Source organism: Acinonyx jubatus, chromosome D3, assembly GCF_027475565.1.
Source record: "Acinonyx jubatus isolate Ajub_Pintada_27869175 chromosome D3, VMU_Ajub_asm_v1.0, whole genome shotgun sequence".
NCBI lineage: Eukaryota > Metazoa > Chordata > Mammalia > Carnivora > Felidae > Acinonyx > Acinonyx jubatus.
Genome location: NC_069392.1, coordinates 81,017,247 through 81,038,344, shown reverse-complemented (window position 1 = coordinate 81,038,344; position 21,098 = coordinate 81,017,247). Strand labels below are relative to the sequence as shown.

Sequence of the window (21,098 nt, the reverse complement as noted above, 5' to 3'; positions counted from 1 at the left end):
ATTTGAAAGGAAAAGGCAAGGCTTGAATAATTTACTGAAGATCTCCGTGTGAAAGGAAAAACTTGCCTAATTTTCCAAGTAAAATAATGACTTGAATAATTAGATGTAGGCACTGGCTATTAACACATCTCAGTCTTCCCCCTCACCCTCCCTGGAAACTGCTATACCAATACTAATGTGATTTTTTTTTCAGTACCTACAATGATTTGATTTTTCTTTCATTTTTTTCATGCTTATCTATTTTTGATAGAGACACAGAGCATGAGCAGGGGAGGGGCAGAGAGAGAGGGAGACACAGAATCCGAAGCACGCTCCAGGCTCAGAGTTGTCATCAAAGAGCCCAACATGGGGCTCGAACTCATGACCTGTGAGATTGTGACCTGAGTCGAAGTCAGACGCTTACCCGACTGAGCCGCCCAATGGTATGATTTTAATACAAACTCCCTAAGACCAGACACTGAAGACCAGCATGCCTTGACTTACCCACAGGCGACATTTCAGGAACTCCTGCAGTGTATGGGCCATCCAAGAACTTGGGCTCGTTGTCATTGATGTCCTGAATCTTGATGACAAACTCGGACTCGGGCTCCACGGGCTTGTTGGTGAGCCTGTCCAGCGCCTGGGCTCGCAGCGTATAGTAGGCCTGCTCCTCTCGGTCCAGCCTCTTGGTAGCATGGATATCCCCCGTGTTCTCATCAATAATGAAAATGGAACTTGCCCCTTCGCCTGACAAGATGTATTTGATGGAACCATCTCCTTTATCAACATCAGAGTGAAGCTGGTGAAAAATTCATGTGAGATGAGATTAACTTACAAGAGCGTCAGCGATATGGAGATAGGTAAAAATAATTCTTATGTCAGGCAGCAGTACATGAAATTTTATTGTTCTTGGAAAGATAAGCTGATGCTTATTGTGCACAGCAGAAAGGCTATTAGAATGCGTCAGCTTGCACTTGTGAGCAAGACAATTTCATTTCTTCCTGTAAACAGTCTCATTTCCAAAGGTATTTTTTTTCCTAGAATTCCCAAAGTTAGGAACTTGTGGTGGTGTTAATTTTATTTGATCTGTCCTTGCCAGTTTTGACCATCTTCTTTGAACAGAGCATTCAGTAAACCTGTGTAATCGGTTGATTTGATCTTATTCCAAGCAAAGGGACTTGCTACAGAACACTTGTAAATTTCGATCTAATAAAATATGTAATCTGCTTAGAAATCCCCACATTCTTTAAGGGTTCCCTTCCCTCCCACCCCCTTTCATGATTAACAAGTATGGATGGATGTCCAGCCACTAAATCCACCTCCAAATCCTGTTCTATATTTAAAAATGTGAAGCCGAAAAAAAAAATTACACTGCTCTCTGAAGTAGGAATGTTAAATCAGTATGTGCCTGAGACTTCAGCTCAAACCTTTCTTGAAATACCAAGAACTGCATTAGATTTGCATGATTAACCCCGGCATCAGCAGCATGGCCAGCACCTACTAATTTGCATTTCATATCCGGAACCGTCCCCACTGTATGTCAGAACATTATGTTGAACAGAAGAACCTTAGGAAACTCAGACATAATTACACATTTTCCTGAACTTCATAACCCGCAACACACAGGACCCAATCTGTCATCTCCACAATCTTTCATCCCCTAGAACCGCTATCATCTGGACTTCGATTAATATGAATGCAAACAGCCAATTTACCAAATAATGAGGCTTCTCACTGCCGCCCAGAACTGTGTTTGCACCCTTTCAAAAATGTAAGATGCGGGAAACTACTTAGGGAAGTGTGCCCGTGGTACGTTTCCTTCCTGCCACGGTAGGTGCCGAAGGTATCACTTTTTTGCACCACTGTCTCTGTAAGCGATTCTTCTATTTACCACATTGTGACAGCTGTGTTTATACTCTGCTTCAGAACACGTAAATAGCTGATTCACCTTTTAGTTTCTGTAATTTATATCGGGACTCACCGATACAAAAAAATTAATTACTGGTGCAAGTTACAATTTAGCCCTGCTCAGTGCGGAATTATCCGGCGGGTCACTGTACCGCATGTGTACCCACCATATGGAAAGGCTGCATTCTTGAAATACGGGGGATTGCTTAATTTTCTGAAGTCATCCTCAGGGCTACTATTCCATCTCTCTCTCTCTCTCTCTCTCTCTCTCTCTCTCTCTCTCAGGAAAGCTGGGAATCACAGTAGTTTGAATTACAGAGTGCTTCCTAGGGGTCGAGCACTCTTCTTAATGTTCTCTACATGGGAACTCATTTCACGCTCACATTGAATGGATTCACTCTCCCTGGTAACGGATAAGGACACTGAGATCAAGAAAGGCCTAGTGGCTCGCCTGAGGTCACATGGTGATACTGCGACCAGGATCATGAAATCGGGAGGGGGGGGTTTGGAGAGGGGCTGCTGGAAGGCTCAACCTCCACTTTAGGCAATAAGACCTTGCATCCAGAGAGGAGCCGCTGTCCCATGCGGTGGACACATCAAAAGCTGCAGCCAAAGGACAAGTCAGAGAAAGAGGGGTGCATGCAACCCCCACCCTGATCACCCCCAAGTCTTAAAGAAGTTGAGCGCTTCTCGTGGTTTCCGTCAACGCATTCTATACTTGGCAGAAGGCTCCTTCCTTGGCATTCTGGAACAGCAAAACGCTCCACCACACTCAGTAACACAGACCAAAAAACTGGAGTCCCGAGACAAGCGCTGATGATGGATGAAAACAGGTTGTTTTAAGCTGCTGACACCTCAAGGACCCCCACAGCTCCACGCACTTCTCCCGGATACTTTTTTATCCCCTCCTCACCACATCCCTGCCTCCAAGGATTAGAAGAGTCTATACACTCCCACTGACCTTGGTGTGAAACAACAGAGGATGATCCAATGACCACAGAGACCCTCAAGGGATAGACAGGTCGTGTCTTTAATCAAAGGCTTACCATGTCTCTAACTCTCATTAGGGACTACCATGTATAGAAGAACCAGCCCTTACGATTAATTTAACTGATTCCTGTCAACTAGTTGCTGTTTCCATGGCATGGGGGTACGATGCTCCTGTGGTATCCAGGTAAGGGAGAGAAGGCACATTCCTTTTCAATACATACCACACATTAAATCCTGAGCTGATGGTCAACCGACAGCGTTAAGAACTTAAAGGAAAAAATGATTCATATCGTTGGTTTCTCTAATCATTAGAGGATCAGATGTCTACACCCCCGCCCCACCCACAATTATTACCACCATCACACACACACACACACACACACACACACACACACACACACACACACCCCTCTCTCTGGAGCATCACTAGGCTTGTAATCACTGCCAGAATTCACAAGCAGAAAATTGCTTCGAGTGTCCTTGCAAGGTTCGTGTAAGCATCTGTAGTTACAAGTGGATGACCAACTTTGAAATGTTAAGACGGCTACCCGATTATCAGATGCATCCAGACATTTACTCTGTGAAACACTGTGCGCTAATACTAATCTTAAGAGGTGGACTGAAACCCACGCTATTAGGGAAAAACTACTATTCTCCTCTACTACGAAGACAAAAAACAAACAAAAACAAAGAAACCACACAAAACCTCAGCAAAGAAAAACTTGTAAGTGCAGAATGACTTAATGGCACGCTTAGGTAAAAAACGTGTGTGCGACGCACATGCGCGCATGCGCGCGTGCACACACACACACACACACACACACACACAGGTACACGTGATCTTTGTGAATGACTATTACAGACTAAAGAAGCACTATTCTCCACAGCAAAAACCTCTGTGCAGAAAAATAAATAGATAAGCATTCCATGGTCCCACCATATGGCAATGGAATTAACAATAAATGAAAACCACGCTCAAAAACAAGTATTTGTCCTCATATTTTGGGCAGAGTAGAACTTCACAATGTTATGTCTATTTCATTTGCAAATACCCTTGTAAACATGATCTTGTGATTCATCTAAACAATAACAACAACACCTTGATTCATTAATCACCACACAAAGCTCACCTTTAGTGCATGGATTCCTAAATCCCTTTAAAAATATTTGTTGTGACTCCAAAGTAGATGTTTACATTAATATTTTTTTTTCCAAATAAACGCAGTGAGGAGCACACACCCCTTGGCTGGGTCTACCTCATGGTAAGGCAAAAGAATCAGTAGAGAAGGAGGTACAATCATTATGAGTTTTCTCTATATCATTATGTCAGCACTGTGTATGGTAACAATGTGAGAACATATCACACCGTACTGGATCCTTCATAAGCCATACATGCCAGAAAATCAAAGCACCCACGACATGCACCCTAAAATGTAATAGATTTAATAATCCATTATGGTTCCATCATTCCCTTGACAGAATACCTACCCACTATCTCCAATAGAGCAACTCTTTCTTCTCAGTCTTCAGAACAATAATCTTACTTTGGAATCTTAAACTCTTTCACTAGTTACAAAACTCTGCAGTTACTCTCCATTTTCTGTGTGTCAGAAATTATCTCCCTAAAATTCATATTGAATTATATCACACGCCTCATCAAATACTTTTAATGGCTCTCCATGGTCTAGGGATTTACCCCAAACTCTAAGCATGGGGCTCCATGTAGCCATATGCTATCTCTTTAGTCTCTCTTTTGCATCACATCTCAGAAGGCACTCCATGTTTCAGGCATGTCGGACGAGGACCACACCGGCTATGCAGAGCAGGCAGCACGATCCTTTTCAACACAAATCCTTCATCATCTTGCCTCCAACTGACCTCCATCAACTGACCTCCAACTCAGCTTAATGCAAAATCCCCTTTACTGAAGTCTTAAAAATCTTCTTATCTTTTCCCCATGGCCTGCCGTTTGCATTTCTGTGGCAGAATGCATTTAATTCTGCTTTATATTGAAAATCTGGTGTAGTTGTTCTCATATCCAACCTTTGATTTATAAACTCCTTAAGAGCCAGGTTCTTTTTAAATACCAAATCCACATTCTCAATAAACAGTTCATTGTATTAAATGGAGTCAATTCATAATCCACTTTGTAAAAGAGTAGTGCTTGTTTTTCCTCAATTTCTATCCTTTTAAGTTTTAATAGCATTACGCAAAAAGAAAAACTAAACAAAAACATCCCGTATCTCTGGACTGTTCTCCCTAATCCTCTGAACTGCCTAGATTGAGCTCAGATACCTCATCTTGTATGCCCATGGTAACATTTGGCACATTATTTTGTACTTGCAAATTTACACATTTGTGTTCCCCGGGAGACAGAACCCTGTAGGGCCAGACACACTTTCTTATTCCTGTTTCCCAAGTCTTACACAGTAGTACATACACACACGCACACACACATACACACACACACACACAAACACACACGTGCTGGTAGAGGGTTTTACAGACCTTTGGATCCCTTTGGATGGAAGAATCTTAATGTCCTTAACGTTTATATACACAATTCAGCAAAGGCGAAGGGAAAAAAAATCAATATGTTGATCAACTTTTCCTCCCTCTATGAACAGCTTAAATTCTGCTTGTTTTTTGATCTTCCTAATGATCTTGCCTTTTAGTCACCTCCTTTGCAAAATGGAAGCAAAAAACACCTGCACTTGGACTTCACTGAACAATTGTGACAACTATTGGAGAGGCTAGAGTAGAACACATATAGAAGTAGAACTATTGGAGAGGTTCTAGTATCAGGATTGTGCTTTGTAAGGTAACAGACAAAATTTTCACATAAAAAAAAATTGTACGTCTAGACAGAAGATGAAACTATTTGGAAAAGAGATCGTGTTTATCATGAAAGCTTTGACACTAAAACATAAAACTAAAGTCAACAAATGTCTCTGTGATCCTCACTGACCTATATGTGATGAGGATGGAAATAATTATAGTTGATATTCAATGTTCCTTGTAACAAACATTTGAATAAGCGCAAAATGTATTATTACAATATAAAAGTTCATACTACACCTGTATACAAAAATAGAGCAATGATGGAGGAGAAGCAAGTTGATCGCAATCTGTGGATGATTTATATTGAATATTAGTAAAGGATTTCTAAGGTGAACTTCCCAGCATTGGTTTACTGATGATAGATTCCCAGATTTTTTTTTAAGTTTAAAAATACATTACAAATTGATAGGACTCACATGATTCACTAAACTTTTCAAGGTTGAAGTCGTAAGTATAGAGGACAGATTTAAACAATGACCGGTGGAAATAAAGCCTCTTGAATATACATATTCCATGCGAGTTTTCTTTTCTCGTTATGCTTTTTAATAGATATTTTCCACATGCCACTGGATACCGTGTAATTACCAAGTTGTTGAAGAAATATTATAAATGAAAACAAGTGTATGAGCCATTTCTTTCTGGTTGAAGTATTTCCAATTTATACGTATCATTGTGGTCCAGGGTAACGGAACACAATTTACTTGTGAAGCATCTTTTGATGAAGATGCACGGTTTATAAAGTAAAGGTATTAATTACAGCACATCGAGTAATAGAGGAAAGGGATGCAATCCAGGAAGTGCTTAGCGAAGGTTAAAATTGTCACACACACAAAAAAAAATCTTTTTTTTTTTTTTTAGCCAACAATAAGTAAAAAGGAAGACCTATTCAGATTTTCTTTTTCCCCTTGGAAAAAGTTCACACTAATTCAGTGGCAATGAACATTCCTAGGGTCTTAGTTCACTTACTTAGTAGCTGAAAGGAACAACTGTTAGGTGTCCATTGCAAAGGAGCCAGAAGTATGGCCACTGAATCTCCACTCTGCCCCTTATGTGATCCCTTGATCACTCCCAAATCACAGTTTATTCATCTGTTATAGACCAGCATCCATAAAGGTACAGTTGGCCTTGCACGTTGAAATGAGGATAAAATGAAGTAATGCACTTGGAAGTATTCTGTAAAATGTAACTTTCTCTCCCTATCTGCAAATCCACACAGAATGGGTACAATAGAACTAGCTGCATCCCCTAAGGCGGGGGGGGGGGGGGGGGAATCTTCCTTTCCTTTGCAAAGGTTCTACATTTACGCCTAGGGCGTGGTTACTGAGAACTTCACATTAAGGGCTGCATCTTTTTCATCAGGGACCCAACGATAACAACTCAGAAAAGTGTTTTCTATCCCACACAGCTACATGCGCCTCCCTAAAGAGATCTCCACGGCGTTCATCTCATCCTCTCTCTGATTGCTGTCTCCAGGCCACATCCAGAACTTTCAAACAACTTAGGAAATCTGCCTTGAGTCAAATTGTTACTGATCAAAACTCCTCCTGATCAAAACGGCTCCTCGTCCAATGTAATTGTGAGCACATCATGTTCTTTGCTTCGGGGCTCCCCCATAGTACTTTACTCACTGAGTTCTAAACTCCAAGTAGTCAACCAGAAGCAGATAAAAAGCAAACCCCTGGAAACGTTAAGCTTTTTGCTCAAGAGGATAATTTTCAATCTTGCTTTTTAAATGGGGCTGGTTGAGCAGAAAATGTCACAGGAAGCTAAAGCAGTGCTACTCCACCCGGGGTCCAAGGACTGGGTGCCATCTGTCCAAGTCGAGGCAAGTACAGAAAATGAGTAGAAGAGCTTAGCAATTTCCAGGGTTGTTTTACAGAGCAATCTAATGTCTGCTGAGCCCAACAGTAATGGAAAAATGAGGGCTGAGTTTTATATCTAAATAATTCATTTTTAATACAGTTACAAAATTATTAGGGGGTTACAATAGAGCATGTTCTGTGTTCTTCAAAAAACACTAAGCTTGCAAATAACAAAAACTTGGCCCTTCCCTCCGGATCAGTTGAGAAGCACCGGGTCAGTGGATAACACCTATGTGAAAGCTCTTTTGAATGCTTCTAGGCAATAAACCATCAGTCCAAAACTCTCTTCCTGTCCTCACATGAGCAAAACCCGAGGATGCTAGCCCCCAAGGAGGGACAGGGCAATTGCCGGAGGCCAGCCTGAAGACTTGCACAGATGTTTTGCACATGGCATCTTGGAGAAGGCATTCGTGTACAAGCTGCGGCGGGCAACGGCACGTGTTTGCCGAGTATTTCCTGAAGTCCTCTGAGGGGTATTGCCTTGTGCCTTCAAAAGTATGAAAACAATAACAGTTAATAGAAATATACTTCTGGAGTCTCCATTTGGGGAAGAAAGCTTTGACACTCGTGTAATCTAAAAAGAGAATACTCCACACTATCGTATCAACTCTGACACAAGCATACTATAGGTCCAATGTAACCTGATGGAGGCCAGTATGTGGAGAAAGATCCAGAGAAACAGAATTTCAGAGATAACATGAGCATAGGAGGGTGGAGAGAGGAAAGGAGCTAGTCCAAGAAGAGAACAGCCAGTAAGTAGTCATTCAACATACACTTATTAGTAAGACCTTAGTAAGGAGGGCCGATGGTTAAACTTTATACCCACAGTAAGAATGTACATTACTTGTAATTTGTGATATCTATTTGGTACACTTGTTTTCAAATATTCTGAGTATTTAATGTTCGTCTAGTGACTCTTTTCTGGCATCTTTATAAAGTCACAAGTATCCCTTTAGCTGTTACTAAAAGCACCGCGTACCGCGTGAGAAGTAGCATTTCAGCTGTTACGCACGAACTAAAGGGATACAATCGACATGGTCCTCGTGCCTAAGCTGACTTGTCCTGGAAAAACAGAGACCGAATCCAGTCTGTTTCTGTCTTCCTCTAGAAACTCCACCTATATTAAACATGTATTACAAATGAGTCCCGGGTATCTCCTATGGGCCAGGTGTGTGCATGTGTCTGAATGAAGACGAGATGGCACAGGGGAGCCCAGAGTGTAGAGCCAACAGTGGCCTGTTTTCATGAGCTCACGGAGAGAAAGGCTGTCAATGCAGCAGGCATGGGACCAGGTCGAACAAACAATCGCATTTCTGCATTGAAAAAGCACCCACAGAATGCCAAGAAATCATGTGGCAGGAAAATCAAACGTTGTTCAGAGGTTCAGGGAAGTGTTCTTTAAAGAAATGATATTTAAGTTGAGACAAGATGACGACTACTAAGAAATAGTCTGACGATGAAGGGCAGAGTTTGATTTCCAGAAAGGCACTTGACTAATGATGGAATAAATTTCTTTTTAGGAATAGTCACACAGTAATACACAGGATCCATTAATTTATAATAGAGGGTAGTTTTGGCATGTGATACGCGGAAAGAGTCTTTATAGGGTAAATATATTACAACCAATATCCTGTAAACATCTGGTTAAATAACTGTTTTTAAAAGGCTACAGAATGTTCACTGATCTTAACCTACCATTTGGATGCTGAAGTTATTATTTATTGAAGTTCAGTATGTAGCCTTCCTGCATCGGCATTACCTGAGATGTTGGTTTAAAATGCCAATTTCTGGGCTCTGTATTAATCTACGGAATCAGAATGTCTTTGAGTTGAAACCACTGAAAATATGGATTTTCAACCAGCATGTTGAAAATATGGATTTTCAACCAGCATCCCAGATAGGAAACTTTTGGTCGAATAAATATCACCACTCACGTAGCAGCCTCTTTAGACCAATAATGTCATGGCTTAAAATAGTTCAGTACTTTCAATTAGTTTGTATGTATAACTTATTCTATATAAGATGATTGAATAAAATTTTCTGTCTTGATTTGATTATGCATTTTACTCAACAGGGATCTATCCCTTCTCTACCAAAGTTACAAGGGAAAAGTACACAGTATATACTTATGTCCTCATCCAATACCCTGTGAGACTTCTTTTCCAGATGCAGAAATTGTCTTAGGTTTCCGGCATGCATCCCTCTGGGGCCAGAAAGATAAACTAAGAATAACAAAATGTCCTGCTTATATTTTACACGTTTACATTGGTTCGAGTCAGAAAGGCAAGGGGAACACTCCAGGTGGGGCAAGAACTGTACGTAATGGCATCCATGGAGCCTCTGGTGGTCTACTATATTTTTCCTAAATAAATAGTCCATGTCGGCTCAGAAAAGTTAATAGTTTCAACTGCCATTGTTTACTATTAAAAGGCTGGAAATATAAAGCAAACAAAGAAAGTAATAGTAGAAAGAAAATACTTATGATCTCAATTAAACCTCAGAGGTTATCCATCTAGGCATCTGTGGTGTGGCACCCCTCCCGCACCCCACTTTCACCCTATGGGCAGAAACACTTCCTCAACTGCTGGAGGTCCTGGAATCCTCGCGTCCTCAGCCCATCGCCACTTGCTTTATGAAAACTCTCTCTCTCCGGGAGAAAAATGCCCCTATCTAATGCCATAGAGCTTCCTGGGGCAGGGAGAATAGACAGGACCAGAAAATAAAGGGGTCGAGTGGACCCGGCCATGTGATCCCTCACTTCTCCCGCCCCACCTGAGGACTGTGTGCCTTCCGCTTCCTAGAACATGCTCTCTCCTTGTCTCTGAACTCCCACTACCACGGGAACAACATCCCTGTAGGTGCAACTGGCCTGGCTCACCAGGAAGAGGTGGGCTTCTCTCACACAATGGGAAAGAGCAAGCATCGCCTCTGGACATCGAGTGTCTCTTGAGACTCCCTTGCCCCATTTTGATGGGAAGGGGAGGTGCAAGACCCCAGACTGGGGCAGGGGAAAAGGGTGTCAGTGTTAACTTGAAAATCAGCTGCAACAACATAGGCTGTACCTCATCCTACTAACCTTCTTATAGATTCCTCCAAGAAAAGAGGTGTAACACGTTTCCCTAGGAACTGTGCTCTGAATGGATTACACGATGCAAAGGGATGTTAGTGGGGCAGGGGTGGCCTCTAAGGGATGTCACGGCAGCCTCTTGAGTCCACTCCTTTCCCGAATCAGTGAACACGGGAAGTGTTGCCGACTGACCTTTCTCAACTAGGTCTTGCCCCCAAAATCGCCACTCTTGAGACGTTTACAAAGTTGACAAGTTGCAAAATTGGCAAAAAGAGCCACCTCGTCAGAGGGAATCCTTCGGTCTTGGGGGCATCCCACATCCACACTAGTGATGGGGGGCTTTAACGCGCCTCCTTCTCTCCTACTTCAGGAACCCTGTGAAGAAACTTTCCAGCTCCACCGCTCCCCAAAGGTCGGCCAAGTTGTAGGTTGCAACTGCATTGTCCAACCCTCCCACCCACCCCCTCAAGTGTTAATTCCAAGAACACCCTCCAATAACTACCCTCGAGGCAAATCTGGGTCTCCGAGGCCATTTCCCGTGACCTGACCTGCAGGAGACTAACTCAGTAACTAATGAGTGGCGGGGCTTGGCTCCCTGCAGACATCTGTCCTCATGCGTCCCACACAGTCTCCTACAATGCACAGGAGAGTGAGAAGCGCATTTCCGTAACTTGTTGAGAGGTGTGCACTTGCAGATCAGAAGCAGCAGCAGCTGAAGAAGCCGCGGGGCAGCCACATACATGAAAGACACAACCCTGGACAGAGCGCTCCTTGTTTCTTTCAGTCTACACCCGATATACTCTTATTTTCCCCCCCGGGCTCCCAGCAGCTTTGATTTCTAGAAACTTCATACTGTGCATGAACCAGTCACCAGAGAGAGGAGGACTCACTGTGTTTTTATCTGAGCAGAGGAGGAAGCAGAATGTCCTTAATTCAGTGAGCCCAGAGCTAAGTCCGCGTGTGTTTCTCCTCATACAACACGCTTGTTCTCCACACCCAGGGCGAGTGACTTCTGTTCACGCGAGCGGTATGATGCCCAGACGTACTACAGAAGAGTTCAAGCAGAATACGCGTCCATGGGCCCAGGCTTTTATTTTTATTTATTTTTTAATTATTTTTAGAAGCTCTCCAGGTCATACTATTATACACCCAATGTAAGAATCGTTGGCCTAAAAGGAAGAAAGAAATATACAAGCTGAGGAAAATGCTCGTCCATTTTACTGATGATATCGCGTTGAAAGAGGGGAAAAAAAGAGGTTTATTAAGTAGATTTAAAAAAGAAAAAAAAAAAAAGAAAAGAAGCATGTCTGTGGAGCTTAGCCAATAATTTGCTGAAAGGGTGGCAGATTTTAAAATCATACCTCAAAAAAAAAAAAAATCCCTGGCGAAATTTCAATGAACACAAAAGCTTCCTAAAATGAAAAAATACACTGGTTTCACATGACAGGACTCTCCCTGGGATATGTAATTGCCTCATCTAAAATATAGCGGGTTTAAGAAATAAGAGGGCCTTTCTCCAGCTCGGGTGCCCTAAGAAGAGCCAAGCCATGTTTTTGCCTCTAAAGCAAGAGATCCCTCAGAAATAAAGGAGGAAAACAACGTTCCTTCGGAGCCCTCTTGGGCCCACCACAACCACAGTGCCGCGATACCCCGGCTCCCTACCGCTGATCATCTCCAGGGCAGTGTTTAAGGCCCGAAGGATAAAAGTTCCCACAAGCCAATGTGACAACATTTGTAAAGCTGGAAGACGAGGAAAGAGAAAAAGGGAGGAAGAGCGCAGTGGAAGGACAGGCAGCAATAAAGCCAAGTCAATAACCAGTTGACAGAAGAGCAAGACATCTTCAAATAGCTCTTTGCGTCGCAGACTCTGGAAAGGCCTCATGGGTTTTCCCAGGAGACACCGCTCGCAGCTATCTGTCTTTGTTTACAGGTTGTTCTGGTATTACCAGCAGGACTCCACCAGTCCCACACAGGCATGCATGTGCGCACGCACACACATGCGCCCACACGCGCGCGCGCACACACACACACACACACACACACACACACACACACAGGTGGCTGAGTCCTCCCTCCTCCCCGCTAAAGTGCAGCGAAGGAAGATGAGTAATTACCTTGCCTAAAATGAGTTTTGCAGTTCCGTTTAGCTTTGAAACCGAAGACGTTCTAATTTTCAAAATGCAGTCAGTTATCTGAGTACTTTCTTAACAGCCACATTTATGACTCTTTATCCCTTCTCCTAAAAAGGGTATTAAATTTTGGAGCTCTACTCTGCTATCCATTATTTCACAGGCCTGGGATTGAAAAGGAATAAAAGAAGCTCTTTGGCAGCACAATCACAATCGGGAAAGTGAATCAGAAGCCTATTGAAACCGATTCACGTCTGCGTGGAGCACCACGCCACAGGACGAGAATCAGGGAACCTGCGACTAGAGCCACGGGTTACTGCCCTAACGTCGGACAACGCTAAACTGGTACCTTCTTGGGACTTCAGTTCATTTGTCTACAAAATGGATTGAACTAGGAGGTCTTCAAAGCTCCCCTTTCGTTCCTAAAACTCTACATATCACCTCTAAGTAAACACGAGTGACCCACAGGCATCCAGCCAGATTCCTAACATATGCTGTCTACTCTGGGGACCGCACAAGACATTGAGACCTAAGTTTTAGGTGTATGAGAATACCTTAGCTTAAACGAATCTACAAGATCGCATGTAAGAATTGCGTAGTTATGCCACCTTGGGAAAGTTGGGAGTGTTTTAGGACACGCTCAGACTACTGTATCCTCAGAAAATCCCATAGATTTATGTTATAAGATTCTTTTCTATAATTTCAAAATGTCTGTTTTGTAATGGCTCGTGGGAAAAAAAAGACATTAAGACATTTATTTCCGGGCACTTGGGAGAATTCGTCCTATGTACGTATAACAGCTTGCAATTTGGTTAAAATAATTCAAGAGAATTAGTTTTTCATTTAAAGATCTGTGTCAACAACATGCACAAGGTATCTTTAAAGGGTATGGGAAAGTAACATGCTACCTAAACACATCCATTTGGACGAGTGCATCTGTTGAAAAGGGAAGAGTCATGGTATTTATCATTTGTCTGATATGCACAAATTCAATTAGTATCACTTAAAATATATACACACTAAAAAAAAACCCATTTGCTCTTTCTTTCCCTGAGATATACAATGTTATACATTTTCCCCGTACTTCATCCTGTCATATTACAGACACATGGTCCAGATGTATTATTATATTTCAGTCTGAAAGAGTTCAAAGCTGTACTATGACGATAATGATTTCCTGGTAGAAGCCTGCTACTGAGAGACATTAATACAGAGAAACCTTCCTGGAGGGCATCTTTGTGGGTGGCTATCCCCCCGCCCTTGTTTTCTCTGCTGCTCCTATTAACTAAAACCTCCTTTGCGGTGGACCCCAAAAGGAGAAGAAGAGGGAGGAGGAGGAGGAGGAGACCGAGGGGAAGGGGCAGCCAACTGAATCGCCCTCCTTTTATACTCCGTGTGATTGAAGTAAATAAAGAATCCCATCATGAAAGGATGTGTGTTGTCACACCCAATATAAAACAGCGACCACTACGGCCAGCTAATTCTGGACTGTGATACTATGTGAAAGGGACCTATTTGACCACGGAGTTACGACAGAAGTTTTTTCCTGCAGGCTTCATCCAAGTCTAACTCAAAATGCTATGACTCCCGTTGAAGAACATAACTTCTCGATTCCCTCCTGTAACCTTACGTTTCTTTGCTTTATATTTGCAGTCCTCTTAGCCGCCCTGCTCCACATATTGTTTCATAGCTCTCTTATTCAAATAGCTGATAGTGAGAACTAATATTTATTGAGTGTAATTACGTGCCAGACACTGTGGTAAAGGGGCCTTTAATTCACTTACCAGCCGTCTGCGGTGGGCGTGATCGGCCTGGTTCTACACAGGAGGAAACTGGGATTTAACAGAATTAAATGCTTTACTCAAGCTGACACGACAATGTCCCAGAGTTGATGGAGATCTTCCCAACAACAAAGTCTCTACTCTACCCGTTCTTATCTATCCTGCACTGGCACCTACCCATCTCCCCCCATAAGAGACGAATGGCCTAGAAGATCTTGGATTCTTGCCCTCCCCTAGGTGAAAAACCCGGCGATGAGTAAGTCAAAACAGGAATTTAGAGCTACCCAATTTTCCAGGTTCTGTGTCTGAGGCATCCAAGTCCTCGCCCCACCCCTACTTGTCGATTTCCCATATTCCACCTCAATGGTTCGCCAATTCTGTCCGTTCGTCACTGCTTCGCCTATTACAGCCCTGAGTTGGATTGCATTAGTTCTTATACATGACAACAACAAAGAAATTCACTTTTATGAAAAACGTGCAGACTCTCACCTGTCCTCCCCTTTGCTGCCATCTCTAGCACAAAGCGTCACCTGGCTGCCACATGCACCTGACGACACCACTCTCATGGCACTGTTCTCTGGCTCGTGGTTACGGGAAGGTTCCCTACAACTTTCCACTCTGATGTCCAGCTTAGCATTCGCTTTCTCTAATGGTATGACCCCAATGACCATAATATGCATCATAATCCTTTACTTCAACACAAAAAAGAAACCTGGCTATTATAATTTTAAGATGTCATTCATTCTACCTGACACTCCAATTTCTGAGGGCAAAATGTGAAAAAAAATGCATCTTAAAATAGGCAGAATGTGCTGCCTTTTGGTTTTTGTCTCTTACTTCCTACTTCGAACTCTCCTATATTGTCCCACATTCTCCCCCCTTCTGAAACGCAAGGGGCTTTGCAAAGCAAGAACACACTGCCTAAGGCTTTCTACAATCAAATCCATCAGATCCCAGGCCAAAATTATCCATATTTCACATTTATCTAACATGAAAATCAAGGAAAGCCAAGTAAAAGTAAAAAGAGCCACATGAAGCATTGAATATGATCTGTTGCTCAAAGAAACATAATGACAAAAGCTTCAATAAACGGTAGCATTTTGTTTAGTACTGCCACAGCATGCATTTTCTCTAGAACATCTTTTAAGATAATCTTATTTTTATTATCTTTACACAATCAAATCTCCATTGCAATCACACCGAGTGGCAGTAAACTTCTGTGACAAGTACAGTGTGATCCGATGTTGTAAGCAATTTATAGTTACCACCATTAATGAAAACTCTAATACCTGGGGTTCTGATCTATAAACTGGACCGTGATAATACAGTTATACAGGCTTTTAATCCAGTGAAAAATGCTTTGTAATGAAATGTGTATTCTCACGGGCATTTATCACAACTGTATTTATGTCGAGGAAATGTCTCAAAATCTTTGTGGGAAAAAGACTGAGGCATCTACCTCTTTCTCACAAACACCCATGTGATAAAGAATAATTACTAATTCCCTTAATACAAACAAAAGAGAAGGAGAAATTACAGCTGGATGATCCATGAAGGAAGAGAGAAGGAAAAGCCACACGTATCCCTTTTGGCATTTCATTTTTTGCACTTGTACTCAACAGACACTGACCCCCTTTTGAGCCCTAGAGGCCATGTCAATTCAGTCCTCTGGAGTACAAAACCCAGAAAACCCTCCTTTTCCTTTTCTCCTCTCTTCCAAATTCTCCAAGAAGTCTTCCATATGTTTCACCACTCTTTAGAAAAGATTGGCCTCAGCAGACAAGCTGGGGCTCCACAGAACGTGGCTAGAATTTATAAGAGCCGTTTTTTAGTGCACAGAATGTCAGCATCAGGGGCACTTCAGAAAAATATCTACCATACTACCCTAAAAGCACTAGTCAATGTAGTTTCCAAAACTCAATATCCAAGAACCATATACACAAATTAGCATGCTAAACAGAGAAAGCCAAATGTCATTAATTAAAAGCCATCAATTGAAAATAAAGGCCGAACAGGAAGAGAGAGAGGAAAGAAAGAGTGGAGAATACATACAACTCTCAGGGCAGAAGGAATCCAGACGAGTCGACTTGCGTTTGTTTTCCCAATAATTCTGTCATATTCTAAACAAATTATAAAAATTGGGGTGCCTGGGTGGCTTGGTCGGTTAAGCGTCCAACTTCAGCTCAGGTCACGATCTCACGGTCCGTGAGTTCGAGCCCCGCATCGGGCTCTGTGCTGACAGCTCAGAGCCTGGAGCCTGTTTCAGATCCTGCGTCTCCCTCTCTGTCTGTCCCTCCCCTGTTCATGCTCTGTCTCTCTCTGTCTCAAAAATAAATAAACGTTAAAAAAATTTTTTTTTAATAAAAATAGTGACAGGACTCCTTGGACAGACTCCCAGAGTGAACTTTAAGTTATTATTACATATTACATCATTTAGCACATCCCCTAAGAATTCTAGTGCCATGTCTGCCATCATCTAGACAGACAGTGGCTAACAGTGGAAAGGAGAGCATGGTCTGTGAGCAGAATGCCTGGGGCCAGGGCTGGACTCCATCACTTATTAGCTATGTATGTAACTTTCTTTCAGCTTTAATTTTCTCATATATAGAAGTTAACTGGCACTCATGTTTCCCCCAACTTCAAAGAGTTTTTGTAAGGCTCGAGTGAGAGAATGGGTTCAAAAATATAGCTTACAAACTACAACATATGAAATAAATAGCAAATTTTTGTTAGGTTAGTGCTATTTAAGAACTCCACATATGAAGGACAGTCTCAGGACCAAAATACCTTACCAATTTGTATGCATATATGAATGCAAAAAGCAGATTAGATGTGCACCACGGGAATATATCCACATGCAAATTATACACATAAACATATGCACTCACATATACACATGTGTGTGTGTGTGTGTATATATACACACGCACACACTATATATATAGTATATTGTGTGTGTGTGTGTATACACACACACACACACAATATACACACACACACATATACACTCATACAGAAACTCAGAGTTTTAGGTTTCAAACGGAGATGATAAGGACTAAAGGTCTGAACAGACAAAAAAGACATTTCATTCCTAGTGTCAGATTAGATCCTTCATGAAGCATTTTGCAAATTTATAAGATCATTGCCTGAAAATCAAGAACATTAACGAAATCTTTAAACTTTTGTTCATCGTTCTGAGAGCCCTTTTGTAAATACATAGAATTTCTTCTGTTCAAGGTGTCTAACTGATGTACTCTATTACACACAGTGACTCCATACAGTACCTACTTCAGCATTTAGGGGAAGCGTTTTGAACTAACCAATTGCCTTTCAGAAATAGTCCGTAACAGTGGGCTTTCTACAAATTGTAGTACGATGATTTAATGTCGCGTTTGTTTTCTTAAAGTATTTCTGGCTACTTGGGTAAACAGAGAGGATGAAGAGCCAGTGAGTGAATGTAAAACTCGGCGTGTTGTAGGGCACTCGCCTCTACCCTTTGCTCCCCAAGGTCCTGTTTGTGATCAGGCGTAAGAGTCAGCTCTTCGTCGCTAAGATGTCAATCCTACATGCTTCACCCCCAACCAGGTGGTGCAAGAAGTTGTTTTTCTCACCAGTCTTCTACGTTTCGGGATTTGAATGTTTCGTTAATGAACATCTCCATGTGGATATCCCTCAGGCAATTTCAAATTCAACAGTGTCAGACTGCAACTTAATCACATTATTTCCTGTCTTGAGCCAGAAACAAGGGAGTCACCACTCACCGTACAACACCGTGTGGGAGGTACCTTTGCTAACGCTGCAGACACACCGGTGACTAAGACGGGCAACCTCTCTTCTCCCCTTCTGTATCCCTCCAGACCTTCCTAGCTCCGCTCTTATGTCTCGACATCAAACCTACTCCACCTTCCAAATAACTTTTATTCATTTTCTCCTTTCCAGCTTCATTCCGACTGCCATATTTCAGTCCCTACCATCTCTTGCCTGGAGTAGTTGATCATCGCTGACTTGATGTCTTCAGTCTTCTGCCTCCCGGCTGGCCTCCTTTAATTTAAAAGTCTTTAACATTAGTAAAGTTGGCCCTTCTGAAATCCCAACTGGCTCAAAACCAACCATCTGATGTACCAAAACACACACAAGAACCAAGAGAAAACCAACACAAAATTCCTTAACAAGGATACTGACATTTCATGGCGTGGCTCTCGATTCGTGGATGCCACTATTCTTTTGTCCTCTGGGGCCACCTGAATCACTTACAGACCCCCCAAAAAATTATATTATCTCACAGAGCCATGCCTTGCACAAACCATTCCTTTGGAACAGGAATCTCTTTTTGTCATAGCCCATTTGTTTAGGGACCACTTTCTCATCCTTTAAGCCTCAGCTGAAAAATTATCCCCTCTTTAAAGATTTTGCCTGATCTCCCCAGGCTGATTTTCCTGTTCTTGCCTTTAATCTTTCATTGCACATTTATAAAATCCACTACCAGACAAAGCTGAGGCTGTCTGTAAGTTGCCCCATGTCATTGTGACCCACAGAAAGGACAGGAGTCTTTCTTTGTATATTTATATCCCCAGTATATGGCGACAGGAGCATACAGCCCACGTACAAATGTCTGAACGAAGAGCAAATTAACGCATAGCTTAAAATCATCATGATGACATGACTTCTTCCAGGATAATTGCAGACCATGAATTTTTTTTTCTTTTCTTTTTGCATTTCCCTATCGTGTAAGTTTGGTTTTCAACAGGCAAACTATCTTAGGCTACAGGTAAAATCTAAAGGTGAACAGGGCGAAACTGTCGCTAGTAGATTCCTATTGAAGGCTTTGACCCTCACCACCCAGCTAACCATCTTAGACTCGCTAAGACTTGCATCTTAGTGAAAGCAGGCACAACTACGCTTCTCTTTCTTCCCATGCAGGACACCCCAAAACGGCGTTCATTCTGCTCTTCTCTGGATTACACAGGTATCTGGCAAGTGGCATGATGTGAAAGGTCTGTCTGATCAGTGAGCTGGTAACTTCAGGAGTCTGCGAGCCACTGGGAACTCGTGCATGTGCGTTAGTTGAGCAGATGGCACATGGTCTTGAGGAGTTCTACTCTGGAGCACTTATGCATACACCCACTAACACCTGCACAACTGAACTGTGACAGATAGGCTTCCTCCCGCCATTCTCCCTCAGCTCCCTCCCTTCCTCTTCCCTTCCCTCTCCTCTCCCCTCACCACCCTTCTTTAATTTCAGATATCCTGTGTGTTATATAGGATGCATGGATTCCATAAAGCACTCCAAAGCCAGCTATTTAAGTGATGCTGATCTCAAGTGGTTGCCTGTTTTTAATTGCTTGGGTCTTTAAACCTACGTAATGGTTTGAGCCAACAGTGTAGAATCTGGCACGTACTAAAGTGGCTCTAGTAACTTCCACCGTGTTCAAAGATTTTGGAGGGGAAAGAACTGTGTGCATTAGTGATACTTAATAAATATTTATTGAAATAACCACCCAGTATTCCGGATGCCTGTTGTAGCTGGGCCTCTCTACCTAACCAGCCACTGCCCAGATGATTCAACTTTAATGCACTGTCCACTTAATGAATCTGAATCAATTCCTGATTATAAGAGCTTGCTTTCAGTGTGTTCAAGAGGAGGACAGAGTTCAGTAAAAATACAGGAAAAAAACCACAAAAATCCTGGCAGCTGATATCTGCCTTTCTTCTTAATTTTAAGGCACGGTTTCAGGGTTTCTGTTTCACCAAGAGGTAGCCCGCTAAAAAGCAAATGTGATTTACTCTTCTCCATTCTTCACACTGCTTATTTTGCCTTGAATTTCACCAACTTATTCAGGAAATATATTACCCATATATCTCCTGAGTGCAGAGTTCTATTAGTCTCAGTCTACTTAGAAACTGTAGTTTCTTGGCTATATTCATCTGCGTAATAGATTTCAAAAATACTTACATCAGACCATCTGCTCAGTGCTGAGAATGCAAAAATAAAAGGCACACATTTTCCCTCAAAGAGTTCATCCAAGAGAAGAGCCAGTTCAATAACCAGGTAGTTATAGCTCTGCCTTATCATATTGTTGCCCCTGCCTTTATATATCTGGACAGTATATCCAGTCCTTCACGGCACAGAATTCAAAACTAAAGCAGCTCTAATTTTTTTCTTCCATCTACACCCTGAACACTTAGCCCAAATCTCCTGAAATTTAGACTACGAATTCCTTCAAATGTGCTACTGACCTCTGAAAACTACTCTCCCTGTTCATGCTTTTAAGAAGACTCCTATCAGGGGCGGCTGGGTGGCTTCAGCTCAGGACAGGATCTCACGGTTCCTGAGTTTGAGCACAGTGTCGGGCTCCGTACTGACAGGGCTGAGCCTGCTTGGGATTCTCTCCTCCTCTCTCTCTGCCCCTCCCCGGTTAGTGCTTTGTATCGCAAATAAACAAACTTAAAAAAAAAAAAAAGAATACTCCTGTAGGGGGTGCCTGGGTGGCTCCGTAGGTTAAGCTTTCAAGTCTTGATTTCTGCTCAGATCATGATCCCA

The 21,098-nt window shown here is 42.3% G+C and overlaps 1 protein-coding gene across 3 annotated transcripts in view; it reads right to left on the bottom strand.

The window, feature by feature from the left end:
• Window positions 1-21,098, bottom strand: part of CDH7 (cadherin 7) — a 127,389-nt gene that overhangs the window by 71,930 nt on the left and 34,361 nt on the right. For all 3 annotated transcript variants that reach the window (XM_027069142.2, XM_027069143.2, XM_053205889.1), the window contains one exon: window positions 484-778. In XM_027069142.2, coding sequence (XP_026924943.1) covers window positions 484-778 — 295 coding nt within the window. The remainder of the gene's footprint in view (window positions 1-483; window positions 779-21,098) is intronic.